The sequence below is a fragment of the Hoplias malabaricus genome, chromosome 2 (genome assembly GCF_029633855.1).
Source record: "Hoplias malabaricus isolate fHopMal1 chromosome 2, fHopMal1.hap1, whole genome shotgun sequence".
Taxonomy (NCBI): domain Eukaryota; kingdom Metazoa; phylum Chordata; class Actinopteri; order Characiformes; family Erythrinidae; genus Hoplias; species Hoplias malabaricus.
Window position 1 is genome coordinate 32,407,728 of NC_089801.1, and position 20,240 is coordinate 32,427,967.

The window sequence follows — 20,240 nt, forward strand, 5'->3', positions numbered from 1 at the left end:
ATAACATTTATAATACTTCATTAAAATGTATAGCGCATTTCAAGTATCCAAAGGCTTCCTTTTTCATTAATTCATATATTTTATTACTGATACACTGATTTAAAAATACTTTTCACCGTGACTTTGTCCCCGTTTTAAGTTTGTGATTCAGACAGCCTTGTGTGACTTGCTTGTGTGACTATTATTATTTGTAATCTAGTTTCAAAAACGTTATATCTTTTTATTATTATGATTGTTATAATAATATTAGTTATTATTGTTATTATTATTAAGCAAATTATGTAAGAAATATAAAAACTGCGTAAAAATAATGACGCAAGAGTCACTAACTGCGGTACATGTCAGAACACGTGAGCATAAAGTTGACTTGAGTTGAGAATCAATGGGTTCGAAAGAATCGGTTCAACAGCATAAGCGTCATTCTAGGAAGACGTCTCAAATTGCTCTCTAATCCCTATATAGTGCACTTCATAAGACCTGAAATTATTATTATTATTATTATTATTATTATTAAATAAAATACTGATTACATTTTATTGCGTTTACTTCTTTCCCTTGTGTCATTCAAATTCTTTTTCTAAACTTATTTTTATAACTTTATCTGATGCGATAAATATATCAGCAAAACAATCTACATATGTTAGATAACAAGTTAATTTATGAGTAAAAGTAATTAATTTATTTATCAATTAATAATCGTAGGGTAAAATTTTTTAAAGCGTTTACATGTAATGTTACTGACGTGCTGTAGCTTTTAGTGCACTACAGAAGGCATAAGGAGTAAATTAAGATCGAGCCAAGGAATTTTCATTAACCTGGGGGCGGCCCTTGCTGTTCTGATTGGCTGAAATACAATTACCTATAGCTGGACTAAACGCCTGATTGGTTAAAATGCTGCCAGTCTTATTAACTGTATTGCGCTGCGAAGACTAGGGCGGGAGTAGGCAGTTCGGAGCTGTGAGTCTTGAGAGAAGTCTGATTTTAATGACTGAATAAGAAGCTGCTTTTGTTAAACGCATGTTTTGATATTCTCATAAGGTTTGGACCAAAAGCGAGCGACAGGTTTTGTACAGTATTTTTTAGCCAAATTTCCCTGGAGAGTGTGAAGTGAACTTAGAGAGAGTTTAGCCTGTAGCTAACACCTTCTGCTTAATAAATATAGCTGTGTATGTAACCTTAGTAATCCATAAATACATGTCGTTATGGTTAATTGAATGTTCATCTAAACTGTTCCACAGAAGCGAGATGGTGCTCCTGAGAGGAGGCCTGTGTCCAGGGTTGAACGTGGAGCTGGTTAAAGCTCTACAGTCAGAGGACATTAGAACAGGTTCAGCAATAAACTTGTTTTTATTACAGTTGTCAATCATTTAACCGAGTCTCAGTCTCTAACGGACCCTTAAATTGAATTGAAGGAATAAACTGGTCCGTTTTTTTCATACCTTATTAAGTTTTATCAGCCCCAACACGAAATTTTAGTACCCTCTTATACCTTCAAAATTCACTCTGAACAAACTATTTAAAAAAAAAAACAACGTTATTTTCAGTTGAAGATCTTGTCTCCTCTGACTTGGAAGAAGTGGCACAGAAATGCTCCGTGTCTTACAAGGTTTGTAGTAAATTCTGCACCAAATTGATCAGATAAAAGTTGATTCAAAACCTCTGTTATAACCTATTATACATCTACTATTATGATGCAAGTAGAACTAAGCAAAATCATTGCCATATATGGGGCTGCATGATGATTTGTGAATCATTTGTTTTTGCAAATAATTGTTTAAGATATGATCACCTCCTGAAGGATATTTATATTGGAATGGTCTGGAACATGGCTGTTATCAGGATAATGGGCTGGTCACAACAGAGCCCAGACATAAGCAAGGTTTAATGTGTTTGTTATTACTGCTTCTGATGAGAAAACAAAATGGCAATCAAATTCTTAGATGAGTTCTGGAGGTGTGAAAAATATCCTTGCGTCTCCCTGAATTTACTGGAAGTTGTAATAAAGGCAAAAGGTGGATACCAGTAAATACTAAAACATCTGGTATTTAGTTGGTGAGGTCTGACTGTAAATTTAATTAATCAGTGGTGGCCTCTCATATATAATGGTATAAAAAATGCAAAGCTAATTCTCAATAAGCAGCCTTGCTTTGACAGGTTTGATTCATGAATGATGAAATTGCAGTACCTGAGATTTATGATTTGGTTTTTATTTTTCAGGCATTGGTGGCTGTCCGGCGTGTTCTCCTGGCTCAGCACGCTGCGTTCCCTGTGTCAGGAGCAGATTTGTACGAGGAGCTGCTGAGCTCCACTTCTATTCTCTCCACAGGAAACACCAGGTGATGACCTTAAAACACACTAATGCCTCAAAGCATACAGAAGGGTATGATCACTACCTAGCAGAGCTGCATTATACGGATTATTTATCCAGGGTTGCCACTCTTGATTATTTTAGCAACTGTGTCAGGTACAGAACATTCTGATAAGTAATTAAATCAACAGAGGCCAAACAATACAAATGTACTTCCCAGAATAGACACGTGAAGGAGAAGTCTCCAGTTTTTAATTCTTCATATATATTTCAAATATATATAACGCTGACAAATCAGAGGTTCTGAACAAAACCTGTTTTAAGTATGACCACCCCCTGTATGGAACCAAGTGCCTGGAGCATTTGCTGTTTCTTTTGGGAACTACAGAGCAGTTTGATCTCCTGAGTGTAGCTCTTTACAGAGAAAAATAATAGCATGTAATTATAAAGAATATGTAATTATAAAATTCATTCATTCATTCATTATCTGTAACCGCTTATCCAATTCAGGGTCGCGGTGGGTCCGGAGCCTACCTGGAATCATTGGGCGCAAGGCGGGAATACACCCTGGAGGGGGCGCCAGTCCTTCACTGGGCAACACAGACACACACACACATTCACTCACACACTCACACCTACGGACACTTTGGAGTCACCAATCCACCTACCAATGTGTGTTTTTGGACTGTGGGAGGAAACCGGAGCACCCGGAGGAAACCCACGCGGACAACACACCAACTCCTCACAGACAGTCACCCGGAGCGGGAATCAAACCCACAACCTCCAGGTCCCTGGAGCTGTGTGACTGCGACACTACCTGCTGCGCCACCGTGCCGCCCTAATTATAAAATATATAATTTTAATAAAATATATGGTATTTATGTTCATCTCTGCAGAATCATCACGTTATTAATTACAATCAAATTCTCATTATTATTAAATGCATTTATTTATTTTTCAAACAATAATAGCGCTCATTACCTCACTGTGAATGACTGGTTATTCAGTTTCAAATGTGAAATGAATGAATGAATGATGTGACAGTGTTAAAGAATGAGTGAACATTAGTCAGACCGAGTGAATAACTTATTCATTGGAACACTCATAGCACATTCATTGGGAACTGCACTGACATGATTTCCACTACTGTATTTGAGGGGCTGAGGGCATTGTGAAGAACACAGTGACACTTGAACTCCATAATTTCAGTTCGCAATGTAATGCATGAATCGGTGCATATATATATATATATATATATATATACATATATATATACACACACACACACAGCTTGTGCAGTGTCTGAAATGACCAGAGAGGGCACAAAAGCCACATAGCCATTATTTATTTATTATTATTTTTTTTATTTTTTTTTTTAAGTAAAATGCACAGTAAATAACTGAAAGGGAACATATTCTACTCATTTTCCACAAGTGAACACAATTCTTTGGTCTTAAAGAAATGTCTATGACATGTCTTGGACAAAACACCACAAGGATCAAGCATCACAGCAGAGTTCCCCCTCTGTATACACAGCCCTGTTCAAAAAGGCCTGTTTCAGCTCCTGATCCTTTAAATGAGAATATGCTACAGCTCAGTTCACTGCGAGAGCCCAGGAGTTAAGGAGCTGTTTATCCTCATTTTTGCATTCTGACATATACACAGGTCCAGCACTGTAATTGGCGCAACGCAGATAAGGGGTCGGGACAGTCCTTAAGGGTTTTTGCTCTTTTTGTTTGATGCAGCCATATCCAAAAATGAATGTGCTAAAAATTACATTATGTATTACGCTGACCATTTGAAACAAGAATATATATATATTTAGTTTTCATAAAACTTTAAATCATGCATCTGATTGACACCTATTTAATAAGATTTACAGTCCATAATATTACTGACAATATACTCACGTGTAAATTGTCTGTATGCAACTGTATTCTACTGTCTGGAGTCCTGAAGTCCTCCTCTTTCTGCAGTGTTGATAAGCTGCTTGATTCTGGCCTGTACACTGGAGAGATTACAGAACTAGCTGGAGGTCCAGGAACAGGCAAAACACAGGTGAGATATTTCTCATTCCTCATTCATGACATTCTGCAGCAGAAATTGAGGGCTAGAGTCCACAGTTTACTGACTTATCTGCCACAGCAGCTACACCTGGTATTTGAATGCTGGGCTGGAAAATAAAAAAAACTGTGCAGGAATTTTACCCACACACACACACACCTACAGATAAAAATAAGTCCACATAAATTCATCCCAACACAATGTCACCTATCATTTTCTAGTAGCCCCTGTTGTCATTTATGGAGGAGCCAGCTTGATTTGCTAACCTTGGAAAGTACATGGAAAAGACAGTGTCATATGTCTTTTGTCTTTCCATCTTGACTCATTAGCTATGCTTTAGTGCGGCTGTCAACATAGCGCATGAGCTGAAGCAGGATGTATTATATGTTGACACCAACGGTGGGGTGTGTGCTAGCAGGTTGCTTCAGATGCTCCAAGCAAAAAGAATCAGTACAGTAGAGCAGGTAAAACTCTTTATCAGAACATCAATAATAGATTGTCTGTTTAAGTACTTCACCTTTATCTGGTAAATAAATCAATAAAATGCAATTGTTCTGTTGTGGTTATGGTTCCACATGGCAGATGAATGCTCTGCAGAGGATCAGGGTATTCAGAGTGTTTGACGTGTTCTCCTTACTGCACTGCCTTCAAAATCTAAGAGCTAGCGGTCTTCAGAAGGTAAGTGGATTCTGCCAGATGAATCATTAGAGAGATGATCATGCTGTAGATGTCACAGTAAGAACATACAATCACCATCTTATTTATTACTTTAAGGCTTCTGTCGGAGGAGGTTGGGTTAAAGGAGTGATTGTGGATTCGGTCTCTGCTGTGATTTCCTACATGCTTGGAGGGAAACAAAATGAAGGTTTCAGACTTAAAATAAAAGTGATCAATTTTTAGTTGATATTATGATCCCTTTATGTGATATCAGACACCACAAATCTCTGCAGGTATGTCCCTGATGATGCAGGTTGCTACAGAGCTGAGGCTGATCGCCAAAGACTTTAATGTGGCAGTTCTAGTGAGTAGTAGTTTAGACATAGCAAAGATATACCTACAGTGAGGAAAATAGGTTTTTGATACACTGCCGATTTTGCAGGTTTTCCCACCTACAAAGAGGTCTGTAATTTTTAATCATATGTACACTTCAACTGAGAGACAGAATAAAAATAAATGCAGAAAATCACATTGTATGATTTTTAAATAATTACGGTGGTGCAGCAGGTAGTGTCGCAGTCACAAAGCTCCAGGGACCTGGAGGTTATGGGTTCAATTCCCGCTCCGGTTGACTGTCAGTGAGGAGTTGGTGTGTTCTCCCCGTGTCCGTTTGGGTTTCCTCCTGGTGCTCCGGTTTCCTCCCACAGTCCAAAAACACACGTTGGTAGGTGGATTGGCGACTCAAAAGTGTCCGTAGGTGTGTGTGTGTGTGAGTGAGTCTGTGTTGCCCTGTGAAGGACTGGCGCCCCCTCCAGGGTGTATTCCCGCCTTGCGCCCAATGATTCCAGGTAGGCTCTGGACCTCCGCGACCCTGAACTGGATAAACGATTACAGATAATGAATGAATGAATTAATAATTTGCATTTTTTTGCATGAAATTAATGTTTGAATCAATAGAAAAACAGAACTTAATATTTGGTACAGAAACATTTGTTTGCAATTACAGAGGTCAGAAGTTTCCTGTAGTTTTTGACCAAGTTTGCACACACTACAGCAGGGATTTTGATCCACTCCTCCATACAGATCTTCTCCAGATCTTTCAGTTTTCAGGGCTGTCGCTGGTCAACAATGAGTTTCAGGTCCCTCCAAACATTTTCTGTTGTGTTCAGGTCTGGAAACTGGCTAGGCAACTCCAGGACCTTTCTCAGAATTGTCCTTACCTCACGAGGTGAGATCTTGCATTGCGCCCAGACCAAGGAAGATTGACAGTCATCTTGTGTTTCTTAGATTTTCTAATGATTGCATCAACAGACACCATCATGCAGTAAAATACATCTTAATTATTTAAAAATCATACAATGCGATTGTCTTTCACAGTTGAAGTGTACCTATGATACAAATTAGACCTCTCCATTCTTTGTAGGTGGAAAAACTTGTAATAAGTATTGTATCAAATATTTATTTTCCTCACAGTATATATGTGGATGAATGCTATAAGCTAGAGGAGTCATGATTGTCCCTGCTAGCATTCACTGATAACATAATTTGCCATGTGTGAATATAATAACTCCACACACCACAAAATCTGATATGTACAAAATGAATATGCCAGGTGACCAACCATGTGACCAGAGATGGAAACAGTCAGCTCAAACCTGGTTTGGGGCAGTCGTGGAGTCACGTTCCACGCACACGCATCCTGCTGCAGAGAGTGGAGAGGCCTGGAGCACTGTCCAGCTTACGATCAGCTACACTGACCAAATCCTCACGACAGGTCAGTGCTCAGTATTTAAGCATGTTCCATGTAATGCAGTGCATGAATGATTTTTATGAAAGTGTATCTAAGAACAAATTTTTCTGGAGCTTTTTATAACAGTGATGCTGACATTTCCAAACAATCAATTAATATTTTTTTAGTTTAATCACAGATAAAAGCTCCAAAGCTGATCCTAGGCTTTACTGATCTTTTATTTTTGGGCAAGTAAATGATTTAAGAAGGTGGCTCTAAAAGAAATCCTCGTTTAAATCTGAAGTGGCACCATGCATTTAAAGCACACAGAGTTCTAGTGAATTTTGACATTTGGCTTATATATCCTTATGCTGATAAGATGAATATACCTCTTTATCACTTTTCAGCCCTGTTGTCTGATGGAGGAATTTGACTTGAGTCAGCAGACTGTAGAGGAGATGAAGAGGGGAGTTTCAGGCAAGAGGAAACTCGATACTGATGTATAGTAAGCAGCGTGGGAGAGACTAAGCCTTAGAACAAAAATCAGGAGAAACATGTTTTCTTGCTTTTATAAAGTAAGATATTTTTATATTAAAATACCGACCTTATGGCTTTTGTTTAAGGAAGCATTCGGAATGTTTAACTTATGTCTTTCATTAAAAATTACATATAGCATCATTAATTGTCTTTGATTAACTTGTGGTTTTATATCAAGCAGAATATCACTAAGCCAAAACTGTTACCTTGACATAAGATGACTGTTACTATTTCTGTACACTGAATTAAAAAGGTTGGACATTTCAAACACACCATAACAAATGCACAAATTCTACTACTTTAACCCTATTTGGACGGGATTAGTTAGACATGGAAAGATAGGGTGATGTAATTATTACTGGAGGTGCTACATTATTTTAGTTATGTCTGAATGTGCCATGTCATTCTACTGAGAGTTTTTTCTTTTTTTGGCTTTCTGTAAAATAAGCTGAACAAAATAACCCCCGATTACTCAAATCTTGTGCAAACAGAGGATTTATCCCATCATATCCTATGAGTTTTTGGGAGATTTTAATCCCATTCAAATAGGGCTTTTGTCTGGAAAGATCTCTTAGCATATTTGACTTTGGCTTGTATTAACTCACTCAAGGTTTTCCACTATAAATGAAGTAGAACATTTTTGTGTATATACATATTTCAGGCTTACATTCATGTTCATTATGGTCACATATTTATTCTTCTATTCAGCTTCATGTTGGCACCTAGAAGTGTTTCTTTTAAATAATGTAACACTGTTTTCCAAACGTATGTTTGCTTGCACAGTTTTCCATAAATGTATAAAAACAACCTCTATGTCAATGACGAGAACAAACTCTATGTACTAGAGTTATCACATTTTCTTTTTGTAGTAGTCAACTGTTGTCAACTGAGTCTATGCTTAAAGGCTCTTGCATAATTACCCTATTTAACACTTCAACCTATAAATCTTTCTAAAAATGACTAAGTGAAGAATCATGCTGTCCACAGTTGTCAGTGTTTAAAGGAAAAAAAAATCTGCATATTCTGTTACTGACTGACAGACATTATACTATGATCTAAAAACCTATTGCATATTTTTATGACAAAACAGACCTGTTAATACCTGTTTAAGAGATATCTGCACCAGAATAGTAATGGCTTCTGCTGTAAAATAAGACTAAAGCTCATAATTAATCATGTAACTGAATTCAAGGACTAGCTTTCTTCCTATGACATCTGGAGAACTGTGACAAAAAGAACTTGTACTGAATCTCATAAACTGTACTTGCAATATCAAACTTTGGTAAAGCCTCTGGAAATGGAACATTGAGACTTCGTGTCATTTGATGCGAAGCACTGAATAACACTACCATTGTGATGGAGTTCATAAATATATATGAAAATTAGCACCCCTTGTGGTCCAGTTCCTAGACATGAGTATGTACATATGCGAGCAAGTGACGTACAAGCCTGTTTCATGAGGTGTTTCACATCTAAAAACAAAGAAAAGTTGAGAAGTTCATAAATCCAATCCTGTCCTGAAAAAAGAGATGCTAGTGGAGTTATGGTGGAAGATGTTTCTGTGCAGCCTGTGTTCTGTTCGGTTGCCTAAAAGTTTGAAGGACACTTTGTTTCAAAAACAAAACTGCTGCAGCTCTAAGTGTCTGCATTATCAGCACGGGGGAACCACTCTCCTTTTGCGGATGCACTCCCAGATCCAATTGGAGGTGATTTTCTGGGCCTGGCTGTCCTCCTCAAGATCAGCCAGTGTGTGTGTGGCCAAGGCAGCGTCATACTGAGGCACCAGGTCTCCATCATAAGCCACAAAGTAACGCCGCAGCTTCTCAAAGTCTGGCACTGTTTCTGGAAGGTATAGCTTTACTCCCGTGAAGATGTCCAGTAATGTCTGTAAAAGCAACACAATGTCTTGTGTGTTTTTTTTTTTTTTTTCAATGTTAAACTATAAAATAAACAATAACACTTCACAATAAGAGTACATAATTCATAATACTTAAGATAGTAATAAGTCTTACTATATGGTTAGATAATGTCACTATTAATGATTTAATAAAAGTAAACTTAACTTTCGTTAAGTTATTAATGGTTGTCTAGTTATCCAAATGAGATTTTGTATGTCCAGCTCATACATCATATTATTCCTGGATGAATCACAGGCCTTGCTGTTTGGCATAAGCACTTTTTATATATAAATGTCAAGACACAAATAACCTCTGCATATAAAGCAGGCAGTACGCAAAATAACACTGACCTTTTCTTTTTGTGAATCAGGTGTCTTTGCTGAAGCAGCTTGTGGTTTGCTTTGTCCATTGCTGTGAACTGTTTCAGTCTTGATCTGTAATGAACCAAAAGCAGTGACCTGAGTAAAGCCCTGCAGGAGAACAGTGACTAAAACTGCAAAAAACTTTGTCTTTGATAGCTTTAATAGGGCTTATGGGGGCTCAGAAAGACATGGGACAGACCTTTTTTGCACTTTGTTCCTCAGCTGGCAGCTTCCTCTTTGCTGGAGTTGGGATTTCGGATTTTATTGGCTTTGGCTTTGGCTTCGGATTGTGACCATTTTCTGGATTAAAATAAAAAGTGATTTGACTTTTTTTTGGCAATATTTGGAAAATGACCATGCTTAAAGACAACTTTTCTACCGGCAAATGGAAAGTAAATCATCAGCTCTGTGGAATAAAATAACTAAATCAAGGAAAGTTTAAATATCATCCCTATTAAAAAAAAATTAAATTGCAATTAATCACAGGCCAAGATTAAAGTTTTAGGCAAAGATACGTACTGGTCTTATTGGTGCTAGCTGCTCCATGTGAGGTAGAAGGAGAACTGCCTCCACTGTCTCCACCTGAGGAGCCTTTGTCATCTTTTCTGTTCATCGAGGGTCCTGCTGTCACCTCAAAATCACACTTCTCCTTTGAGACCCGGTAGAGTTCCTAAACAAGGGATTTAAATGGAAGGACTGACAATTTAGCCGTTGATAATTTTTTCCCCTTTACATATTTGTTCATAGCAGAATCACTGAACTGAATGGTTGCAGGCCCTGGAGTAGCTACCTATGACACAGACAGTGGTGCATTATTTCTTATCTAGGCCTCAAATACTAAAACCTGAAACAGATTATACTTTGACTATTACTCTTCCTTCAGCTTTAAACACAGACAAAAAAAAAAAAAAAAAAAAAAAAAAAAAGCCACTGAGCAAAATGCACAATTACGACAACACTTTATCCGCAGGCTGAGTACACACACAAAAAAAGGACTGTTGATCAGAGTTAAACCAAAACTGTTTACATAATCTGGGAAAACTTCAGGCTCAGGCCAGATCCTTTAAATATATTTATGTCATGTTTAGCACACCAAAGAGACTTTTTAGAGTTACTAAACCTTGAGTTGGGGAAGGTTGGTGGCTGTCTTCCAATCCTTGTCATCACGCATGCGGGTGCATCGGGGGAAACGAATGGAAATGCCGTCGGCTGTATGCATCTCTGACTTGGAGAATTCGGCTCCTGTGATCTCCCAAACTGGTGCTTTCTGTGAAGGAGAGGAATAGGTCTTTCTGTAAAACTAATCTCTAAAGGGACAAACTGCAATAAGCAATTCATACACTATGAATATTTAACAGGTTGCAAAGTACACTTTTTTAAAATGAAGAATTAAACCAGTTAAGACTGGCTATCAGTCATTTGCACATTAGTTCATCTGGAAAATCATTTGGTAAAAATGTCAATGGCAAAGAAATATTGTGCCAACACTAAACTGCAAACACTAATGATTTCAAACAAAAACATATCCAGCTAATGGACCTTAATCTACAGTGGAGACCCTGGTTTTGCTTTATTTATTTTATACCTCAGGGTCTCTGATGATAAAATCTGGGTAATAGTTCTTGACAATTTTCAACCAGCCTGGGATCTTGCTAGGGTCCTGTGAAAGAGAACAGTATAAAATGTTAAACTGTTGTGCATATTTATGGGCAACATAAATTACAGATGATCTTTAGATTTACCTTGCCAATTTTAATAACATCTAGCTCCTTCTGCAGTCTGGCTAGAGTGGCATCATCATAACCTCCAGAACATTTGGTCACGGTGCACCACTTCTTTGAGCCTGGATCATAGCATCCCATGAGGAAACTGGACATTATTCCTCCTGCATAGAGACCATCATTTTCTTCTTTAGATTCACTTAACAGAACAATATTAAACCAATTTTTTAAAAGCATCTATATTGTGAATATAATTCATAGGCCTAAAATGTATTTTGCTCTCATGACACTGTGTTGGGATCTGAACCTGAGCACAGTAGTACACACATTTTTATTACAACTTTGGTCAGACTGACCACTATTGTATCAGCATTACAAATAAAACAGAGTATGTGCAGATTCACTGGGGCATTTGCACAGTAAATAAAATTGCCATATTTTTATTGTAGACATAGCGATCCCTGGTTCCCATCTCCACAACCAAAACAGCTCATTTAATGTTTTATACACACCTTTGGATCCTGATCCATAAAATGCCCCTAAGACCACCAGATCTGCAGTGTCAGCCATAGCACCTTCATTTAGGTAGTCTTTCTTCACCTTCAACCAGTGACGCTTTCCCGGCTCATACAAGCCCTGTAACAAAGCAAATTCAGCTTTCTCATGTGTCCAAAAAGGAATGATCATCCATCAGCTGGAACACACAATGCTATGCAGACAAGGGACTCAAACTGTCAAAAAATTATTCTTAAAAAGTACATTCTTAACGAGTGCACCTCACCTTAATATCTTTCAAAACCAGTCCCTCCAGTCCCTCTCTAATGACTCGTGTGATCATTTCAGCCAGATCAGCAGCTTTCTGTCAGAACACAAACAATCTGTATTTTTTCCTTGCAAACTAATGAAAGGTCTTAGGGCTGCAGTCAAGGCAATATATAAAATACAGCAAGACTTAACCATCTGAATTATGCCCAAAATAATTTGTCAGTACCCATCTGTTAACAGTAATCATCAAGAAAGTAATTTAATGTGAAAATGTTTCTTGTTCAAAACCCAAGATAACTGAATGAAAAAACCTTAAATAAAATCATGGAACTGTGATTTAAAACAAAACAAATTAATGCAAACTTACTGTGACATGTTTCATTTCTGAAAACAGAATCCTGTTAGGAACTTCCACCATATTGTCATGGAGAAATTTTCTTCTTTCACAAAGCGGTCTGGAAAACATGATAAGGCAGCAAAATGAACATCTTCCAAAAAAAAAAAAAAACATTTAATTAGTGAACAGAGAGCTGCAGAACATTGGAGTTGGTATTTCTTTAAAAAAAAAAAAAAAAGAGTATTACTCTGACTAAATTCATTTCCAAGCCAGCTTGCTGATATCTGGCCTTACCGCGAAATGAGTTTTAACTGCTACCATCACAGAAAACTCATTTTATTGGCCTTTGACTATAAACATTCCATTTTAACCAATATATGAAAAAAATGATCAAATAAGTAATGAATAGAGTAAGTAACGAGTAAATATACTCACTTGTCCATAAGACTGACACCATTAAAATAAATGCAGTCAAATACAAACAGGCAAACTTGTGCGTCTTGGAAGGCTGCTTTCTGGGAAAAAAAAGATATAATACAATAAACATAATGCGATTTCTAAAGGCAATGCACATTTCAAAGTATAAAAGAACATTTTCTAGGTCTTTACTTTATGAACTCCTAACGTCCCGAAAGGCAGTGGTCTGCTGGTATTGGTGTCAATCAGCAGGACTTCTGCATCAAGTATCATGCTTTGGCCACCTGCAAACGCTTGAGGTATAAAATCTTTAAAATGTGCCACCTGTAAAAGAAAAATTATGAGCAAGTTCTAAAAGCATACATACTTAAACACATACGATTTTTTTGAAGCGGAAATTCATTATTTACCTTGTGAGGCAGCACAGGTTTGAGACTGCGACTGAAATAACTGAAGTGATCGCCATTCTTGTGTACTTGCACGCGCTCACCATCATATTTGATCTCAGAGTACATTCCATTAGGGCATTTCTTCATGGCATACTCAATGGACTTACATGCTTCTGCCTAAAAACAGATCAAAGCTTTTCAAAAGACCAGTATTTTGTGATTTATTTGCTGTAAGTCTAACACCAATTCCTATTTATATATATAAAAAAAAAAGAACACTTTTTTTTGGCCTGTGCAGATTTGTATACTTTTTCACAAGAATGTTATTCATGTATTCAAGGAATTATGTTGAACAGGTAAATTAGGTTCGACAGTAACTCTAATATGAATATACATCTGACATGACTGTGAAATGTTGATGGCTGTAAAGTGCCTCTAACCAACATGGGTTGAACAGGGGTCATAAGAGTGGCCTCCACACTCAGGAACTTTCTCTGGCCTGTGCCATTAGATGCCTCCTGCTGGTTTCGAAGCACTCTGTCAATGACATCCCCAAGGTTTCGTGAGGCTTTAAAGGCATCATAGGCATTGGGGTCCAAAGCATCCAGACTGTCATGGAGAGCAGGGAACAAACAATATCATTAATCTATATGAAAAATCTGGCCTTGAATTGGACCACAGCCAAAAATTGCAATTCTATGCAGTGTGGTACACAAAGATTTGCATGCTGCGTAGTACTACTGATTATATAAGCAAAGTAAGAATTACGATAACAGGTAACTGTGTGACAAATGTTCAGGATACTTACACATGTTTGGCCCCAGAATTAATTTTTAAATCATGTTTGACAAGTCGGATGTAACATTTCAAGTCATTTCCTGTACATCTGTAAAATGTGAGACAGTTATTTATAATTAAGTTGCCTCTTGCACAAGTAAAAGCATACTGTTAAACAGTTAATGCAAACACCACAGTGGTATTACCATATTTATATTTCATGTTGCCCTTGAGTAATAGTACTATGAAAACGTTATATTATGCATTTGTGTACACAGACTTACTTTTTAGCGATGGCCTGGAGTTCTGCCTGCTGGTCGTCTTCTTTTGTGAGCTGAGCCAGTCGGTTCAGTGAAGCATCCACTTCTTGGATGGTCAGGAGACTCTTGGCTGAAGGAGGAAATGACTTGCTGGCTTCAAAAAACATCCTCACCGTCTCAGAAACATCTCCCTTTGGCACAGAGACAAAAGCACACAAATGTGAAGGAAATTCTTCAAGGACTTCCAACATAAACTATTTTCAGCTTTGTGATGGTGCATGAAACAGCAAGAGCAAGGTCTGACCTGTTCCAGATCGCGCACCATCTCTTCTTGATTGCAGTTCAAGATGCGGCTGAAGAGCTTGACTATTTGCTTGTCATTGAGATTGTAAACGCTCTTCACTACTCCTGGGAGAAGTAGCTTCACCATGAGGTAGAGGTCACCTTTAAACTTATCTGGTTTGGGAGGTTAAGACAAAAACAACATGTAGTCACCATACACAGCAATTCTTAATCTTAGACCTCACACTGTGGCACGATTTACTGAAAGTTACAATTTCCCTGAAAAATGCAGTTCCAAGAAAAATGCAGTTGATGTGCCTCCTCATTGAACACCTCAATACATCCTTTCTCACACCTCCAGTAGCTCCTGAACCTTGAATATTAACAAGAGAACTGTAAAATATATGAGCTTACCTCCATCAGAACCTTTCTTTAGAAATTCTTTGATGATCTCCGTCTTTGCGTTGTAGCTGGACTTCTCAGCCACCATGCCACAGAGCTTGCGGAACTCACGGAAAAGGCAGTCCTTATGGCCAGGCTCACAGAACTGAGCAGACAGAGTGCTGCCTTGAGGAGGTTTACTGGGAGAGGGGCCTGGACTTGAGGAGGATGAACCTGCCTTAGTAGCTGAAGACAAGGAACAAAACGTAAGCTTTAATTAAATGATAAATGTTCACATGATCAGTAAAGAGACATCTTTCTTATAGCTATGGCTGGATACCTGTGAAGCCTGAAAACTTGCGTGGTGCATTGACAGTTGGATCCACAGTGGGTGCTGATAGCTGTCCACTGGTGTTTAGCTTGGCTTGTACCTTCTTCTTTGGACTTGCGTTAGCCTTTGCAGCCAGTTCTAAGAAGATAAAAGATATAAATTGGACAAGTCATAGTTTAGTGAAGGATCAAATCGAATACGTTCTCCTTACTCCAAATTTAAATTTTAAGTGTTTGAAGTTTGGTTTTAGGTTTGCATTGGAGTAATATAAGCTTAATCTTACCTTAAACTCTCAGGTAACTATTCTTAAATACATTTGCTTATCTAATCTCTGTCTAACACTATGACATTGTAATTTTTTATAGGCGACAGTACATTGAAAAAACACATTTTAGAAATTATTCATGAAAATGTTTAGGGTGACTATTGATTTATAGTGTTTGTCAATAATGTGAGCCATGCAGCTCCTGCACTAAATTAAACCAGCAACATTTTGGAGTAGAAAAGTGTGCAAATCTGATGCAGAAACATTCCTTTAACCTTGTGATTTAAACTGTGGTCCTGGAGCACTACTGCCATGAAAATCTGCCTTCTAACATACACACCACTGAAAAGTTGAGATGGGTTAGGGCTGGACAATACAGCCAAAATTCATATCATGATTTATTTCTTAATTTTGGTTGATACAATATAAATCCGATATTGACATGAACAGTATAAAATCCACTTAAAAACTTCCAAGAACAAACAAGAAACATGACATCACAAACATAAACCTATTGGCTTCATTCATTCATTCATTCATTCATTATCTGTAAGCGCTTATCCAGTTCAGGGTCGCTGGAATCATTGGGCGCAAGGCGGGAATACACCCTGGAGGGGGCGCCAGTCCTTCACAGGTCAACACAGACACACACACACATTCACACCTACGGACACTTTTGAGTCGCCAATCCACCTACCAACATGTGTTTTTGGACAGTGGGAGGAAACTGGAGCACCCGGAGGAAACCCACGCGGACACAGGGAGAACAACCTATTGGCTTAGTCAATATTAATATTTATAAATTAATTTGTAACTGATTGCAGAACCCTGTAATGAATGTCAGTCAGTGACAGACGCTGCAAATAATGTATATTGAAATATTTAAAATGTGTTTAAAATCATATTGTTATTGAAACATTTTATATTGTGATATATACTGATGTTGAATTATCGGCCAGCCCTAAGATGGGTAATTTTGAACTTGCAAACCTTAAAAACATGCAGAATAGTGGTACTCCTCAGTCAACACTCAGAAACAATCCTATCCCAAACTACAACATCAGCATCTTACCAGTAACATGCTTATTGATGAGCTCTTTATCTTCATCCTGCAGTTCCTCCCAGCCTTCCAGATCAGTGATGTCCTCAATCTTTTTGGTGGTGGCTCGAGCTCTCTCCAGCTTCTCGAAGATGCACTTTACATGGTACCACTCCTTCATTTCTCCTGCAGATTCGCTGAAAGGGTTGGGAACGATCTTGCCGATTCTAACGAGACCCTTCATGATTTTGTCTTTGCATTTCTTGCAGCCTGCTGTGCCACGTTTGGCATATTCCACACAGTACCTCTGCTCCGCCATTTCGGGCCTATCACCTTGCCACACAGGCCAAGAGACACTAAAAGAAAACTGAGACGAGAGACAGAACGGTCTAGATGGCACAGAAAGGGTAAAACTGCCTCCAGGCCTGGAAGAAAAGCTCCAGATTCGAACTGGAGTCCCAATGTACTGTGGTAATGTTTGTGTCCTTAGTGTTTCCCACAGAGAAACACTCTTGAGCAATGTTGACAAAGGTGTGCCACGTAGTGTTCTTATTGTTCTGCAGAAGCAAAGAGTATGCATCCAGTTTGTCCAGAAAGGGGAAACATACTACTGCAAGGTGATTTCTGCAGGATAGAAAAAAAAAAAAGACAAAAAACATATATTAAACACTCAGAAGATTTCAGAAGTTAACTGATTGTTTTCAATTTAAATAAAGATAAAAATGATTAATGTTTGTGTTATTTAACGTAATTGGGAACAGTCAACAATGTGTTTGTAAGGCTGAGCACTGAATGCAGTCTGTGGTAGGGCAAGTTAATCTAAAAACATTGCATTTTATATTATTATCATCATTTTTTTAGTTCAGATTTACCACAAGATTACTTTCAGAAAAGCTTTGAAGAACTCACTGACTGAAGTTGATAATGGTTACATCTGTAGTACAGAAACGAAATCAATCAAACCTGTCCAATAGGAACATCTAAGGGACATTAATATTGGGAAATCCTCAACTTAGAGCTAAAGTTATCTTACTAAACTGAGAAATACTGTTGTGTGTTACTCATTCTAAATAAGCACGTTGGAATCATTCCACGTCAGTCTGCATAGCTGTTGACAAGAATAAAATTTAGAAATATTGGTGGGGTTCTCCTTTAGATCTGATAGTCAATGATAGTAATAGTCAAGACGAGCCTAACATTAAGCTTAATGGAAGAAACCTGTGTTTAACTGATGCTTTTAAACCAAATTAGGAGGGTGGAACATTTTGGGTTCTAGCTCAGTTCTCCATGGCAACGAGTCATTTACACTAATGCAAATGTCGTGTATATTTATCTTTATTTAATTATACTATGTATGTGTGTATAGTGTAGCTGCTCTAAAGCAGAATCATGTTTTGTCTCTATTCTCTATTATGAAGCGAGCTAGCTTAGCTGAGTGTAGCTCAACGACTCTAATGTCACCATTACAAGGTTTAAAACAGAGCAGTCCGCTTTGGTAGAGTTGATGTTACCTGTATCATTCAGAATGGCGTGTTAATTCCGCCCCTGTTGTTCTCGGAGCTGTTAAAACAAGGCATATATATTTTTTAAGTCAGTGTAAACACAATGAACGAAACAGGACTTTAACTCAGAGCCACGCGCTTCCTCTTTGTTTGCAGCATTTCCGCAGTGCGCATGCGCTTACACATCAGAAAATACAGCCGCCCTATTCGCCCTATTCCCTAAGTAGTGCACTAGTGAGTAATGTAACGGCTCCACTACTCAGTGCCTTATATGCCTTATAAAAAGCCATTAGGGATTATCGATGTGTGCACAGTTTCCTACTCTACATAAAATTAGTACTCATTTTGTAAAAAAACCCAAATTTTAAGATATACAAAGCCGTTTAAGATATATAATGTATACATTTCTGTGCTAAATATTACCTAAACATTTTCTATGTCCCTACTCATATTCGTATTATTTAAATAAAATGTGGGCTATGAGTTCAAAACCATTCTGTAGAACTGCGGTGGACCTTTTTACTAATACAAAATATGTTTGTTAGGCCAGGTTTTGTGGTCAGGTTTTTTTTTTTTTTTTTTTTTGTAGTCAGAAATACTAGCATTTCTCAAACAGGCCAAAAGATGTCAGTAGTGCCATCAGAGACATTAAAATAAAATGTAAAAAAAAAAAAAAGAAAGAAAATCCCTCATTTTGTTTTATACTCATTTTTAGTTTAATTCTTGGGGTATTGACTCTTGAAATAGAGCATCATGAGACATGGGGGTGGGGTTACATCATCAGAATATGATGAAATAGGTTTGAAATGTGTTTCACCAGGTGCATGCTGCATATATACATATTTATTAACATATCTGCAGCTGTTAAAATATTCTTAAGATACATTTAGAAAGACCACCCATCGCATCCCAAAGCTCACCATAGCAGTGTAGGCTTAATATTTATGACAGCATTCAAAGCACACACTCATTGATGAAGCTCTTTGGAAGTGTGCAAGTGTGCTTCAGAGTTTTCTCATCTCTCCTCAAACCCCCCTCTCCCCCGCCACCCTCTTCCCTCACCCTGGAGGATTTTGTCACCTTCTATGTTAATAAAATCCAGCAGTCTTTTTCCTTTGTCCCACCTCCCTCCAGTAGTAGTTGTCAAACTGTTAATTCATTAACTTGTTTTTCCTCCCTTTCCACAGATGTCGTTCTAAAGTTACTGAAGCCAACCACCTGCCCACTGGACCCCATCCCATCAACACTGCTCCAATCAAACTCAGTAGACCTACTGCCAAGCATCACATTAATCAAAAACAGTTCCTTGTCTTCTGATCAAGTTCCATCAGCCTTCAAGACTGCAAATGTGGCTCCCGTCCTGACGAACGAAACCTGGACACCTCAGACTTCAGTAACTACAAACTGGTATCATTCTTTCCTTTCTGCTCTAAAATTCTTGAACGTGCAGTCTATAATTATTTGCCCCTTTTTCTTTCCCAGAACCAGCTCAAGGACCCAACCTTTATGCAGCCTTTGACACAGTCAACCACAAGATCATCCTGCCGGTCCTCACAACCTCAGAATCGCTGGTTTGGCATGGAAATGGTTTGAGCCTCATCTGGAAGATCGCTCTTACCAGGTAACATGCTCCATGCAGGCTCTCCACTGGTGTCCCTCAAGACTCTGTGCTGGGTCCTCTTCTCTTTTCATTGTTAACCCGTTCTCTTGAAAATGTAATTACCTCTCATGGTTCCTCTTACCACTGTTATGCTGATGACACTCAACTAATGTTTTTTCTTCCCACCATCTGACACTCAGGTTTCCAGTCGAATCTCGTCATGTCTGGCTGACATTGCCGTTTGGATGACAGCTCACCACCTGAAGCTCAGTCCTAGCAATACTGAGCTACTTTTCATCCCTGGAATGGCTGGCCCTCACCATGATTTTGTTATCTCATTTGAGAACTCAATTGTTCTGTCTGGAGATGCAAGAAGCCTTGATGTGATTAACTCATAACGCAAACCTGACTCGGTCATGCAGATTTCTACTGTACAACATTCGGATCAGACCCTTTTTTCTCAAGAGGCTGCCCAGATGCTAGTCCAGTCTCTAGTCTTTGCTTTATGCCCATACAGGCTGGTGGACAATTAATAAGCATGTCCATGGACACAGATTACAGGGCAATGCAATGTTTTAAATCAGCCTTACTTTATAAGGGTTTTCATATTTTTTTGTTC

The 20,240-nt window shown here is 38.2% G+C and overlaps 2 protein-coding genes and 1 long non-coding RNA gene across 5 annotated transcripts; 2 read left to right on the forward strand and 1 right to left on the reverse strand.

The window, feature by feature from the left end:
• The first annotated feature begins 852 nt into the window (after positions 1-852).
• Positions 853-7,304, forward strand: rad51d (RAD51 paralog D). Of its 3 annotated transcripts, none has more exons than XM_066659664.1 (11): positions 853-957; positions 1,239-1,327; positions 1,545-1,606; positions 2,218-2,336; positions 4,285-4,366; positions 4,702-4,836; positions 4,955-5,050; positions 5,147-5,237; positions 5,323-5,393; positions 6,642-6,803; positions 7,166-7,304. In XM_066659664.1, the coding sequence occupies exons 2-11, from the start codon at positions 1,246-1,248 to the stop codon at positions 7,262-7,264; spliced, it is 999 nt and encodes a 332-aa protein (XP_066515761.1). In that variant the 5' UTR covers positions 853-957; positions 1,239-1,245; the 3' UTR covers positions 7,265-7,304. The 3 variants fall into 3 exon arrangements, with proteins under 3 accessions (XP_066515761.1, XP_066515762.1, XP_066515763.1); XM_066659665.1 differs by having other exon boundaries at positions 926-1,062; XM_066659666.1 differs by lacking the exon at positions 853-957 and adding an exon at positions 958-1,038.
• Positions 7,305-7,612: 308 nt separating this feature from the next.
• On the reverse strand, positions 7,613-18,166 carry lig3 (ligase III, DNA, ATP-dependent). The gene is made up of 21 exons (XM_066659663.1): positions 18,031-18,166; positions 16,553-17,143; positions 15,225-15,353; positions 14,918-15,130; positions 14,526-14,677; positions 14,246-14,412; positions 13,993-14,070; positions 13,625-13,793; positions 13,206-13,361; positions 12,988-13,119; positions 12,814-12,893; positions 12,409-12,496; positions 12,058-12,135; positions 11,789-11,912; positions 11,298-11,440; positions 11,141-11,215; positions 10,676-10,822; positions 10,075-10,225; positions 9,755-9,855; positions 9,544-9,627; positions 7,613-9,180 (listed from the first exon to the last, which is right to left on the reverse strand). The coding sequence occupies exons 2-21, from the start codon at positions 17,097-17,099 to the stop codon at positions 8,947-8,949; spliced, it is 3,048 nt and encodes a 1,015-aa protein (XP_066515760.1). The 5' UTR covers positions 17,100-17,143; positions 18,031-18,166; the 3' UTR covers positions 7,613-8,946.
• A 1,049-nt stretch (positions 18,167-19,215) lies between these two features.
• Positions 19,216-19,992, forward strand: LOC136675574 (uncharacterized). Its single transcript, XR_010796206.1, has 3 exons — positions 19,216-19,414; positions 19,504-19,642; positions 19,822-19,992. It is a non-coding gene; the product is annotated as an uncharacterized lncRNA (long non-coding RNA).
• The last annotated feature ends 248 nt before the right edge of the window (positions 19,993-20,240 follow it).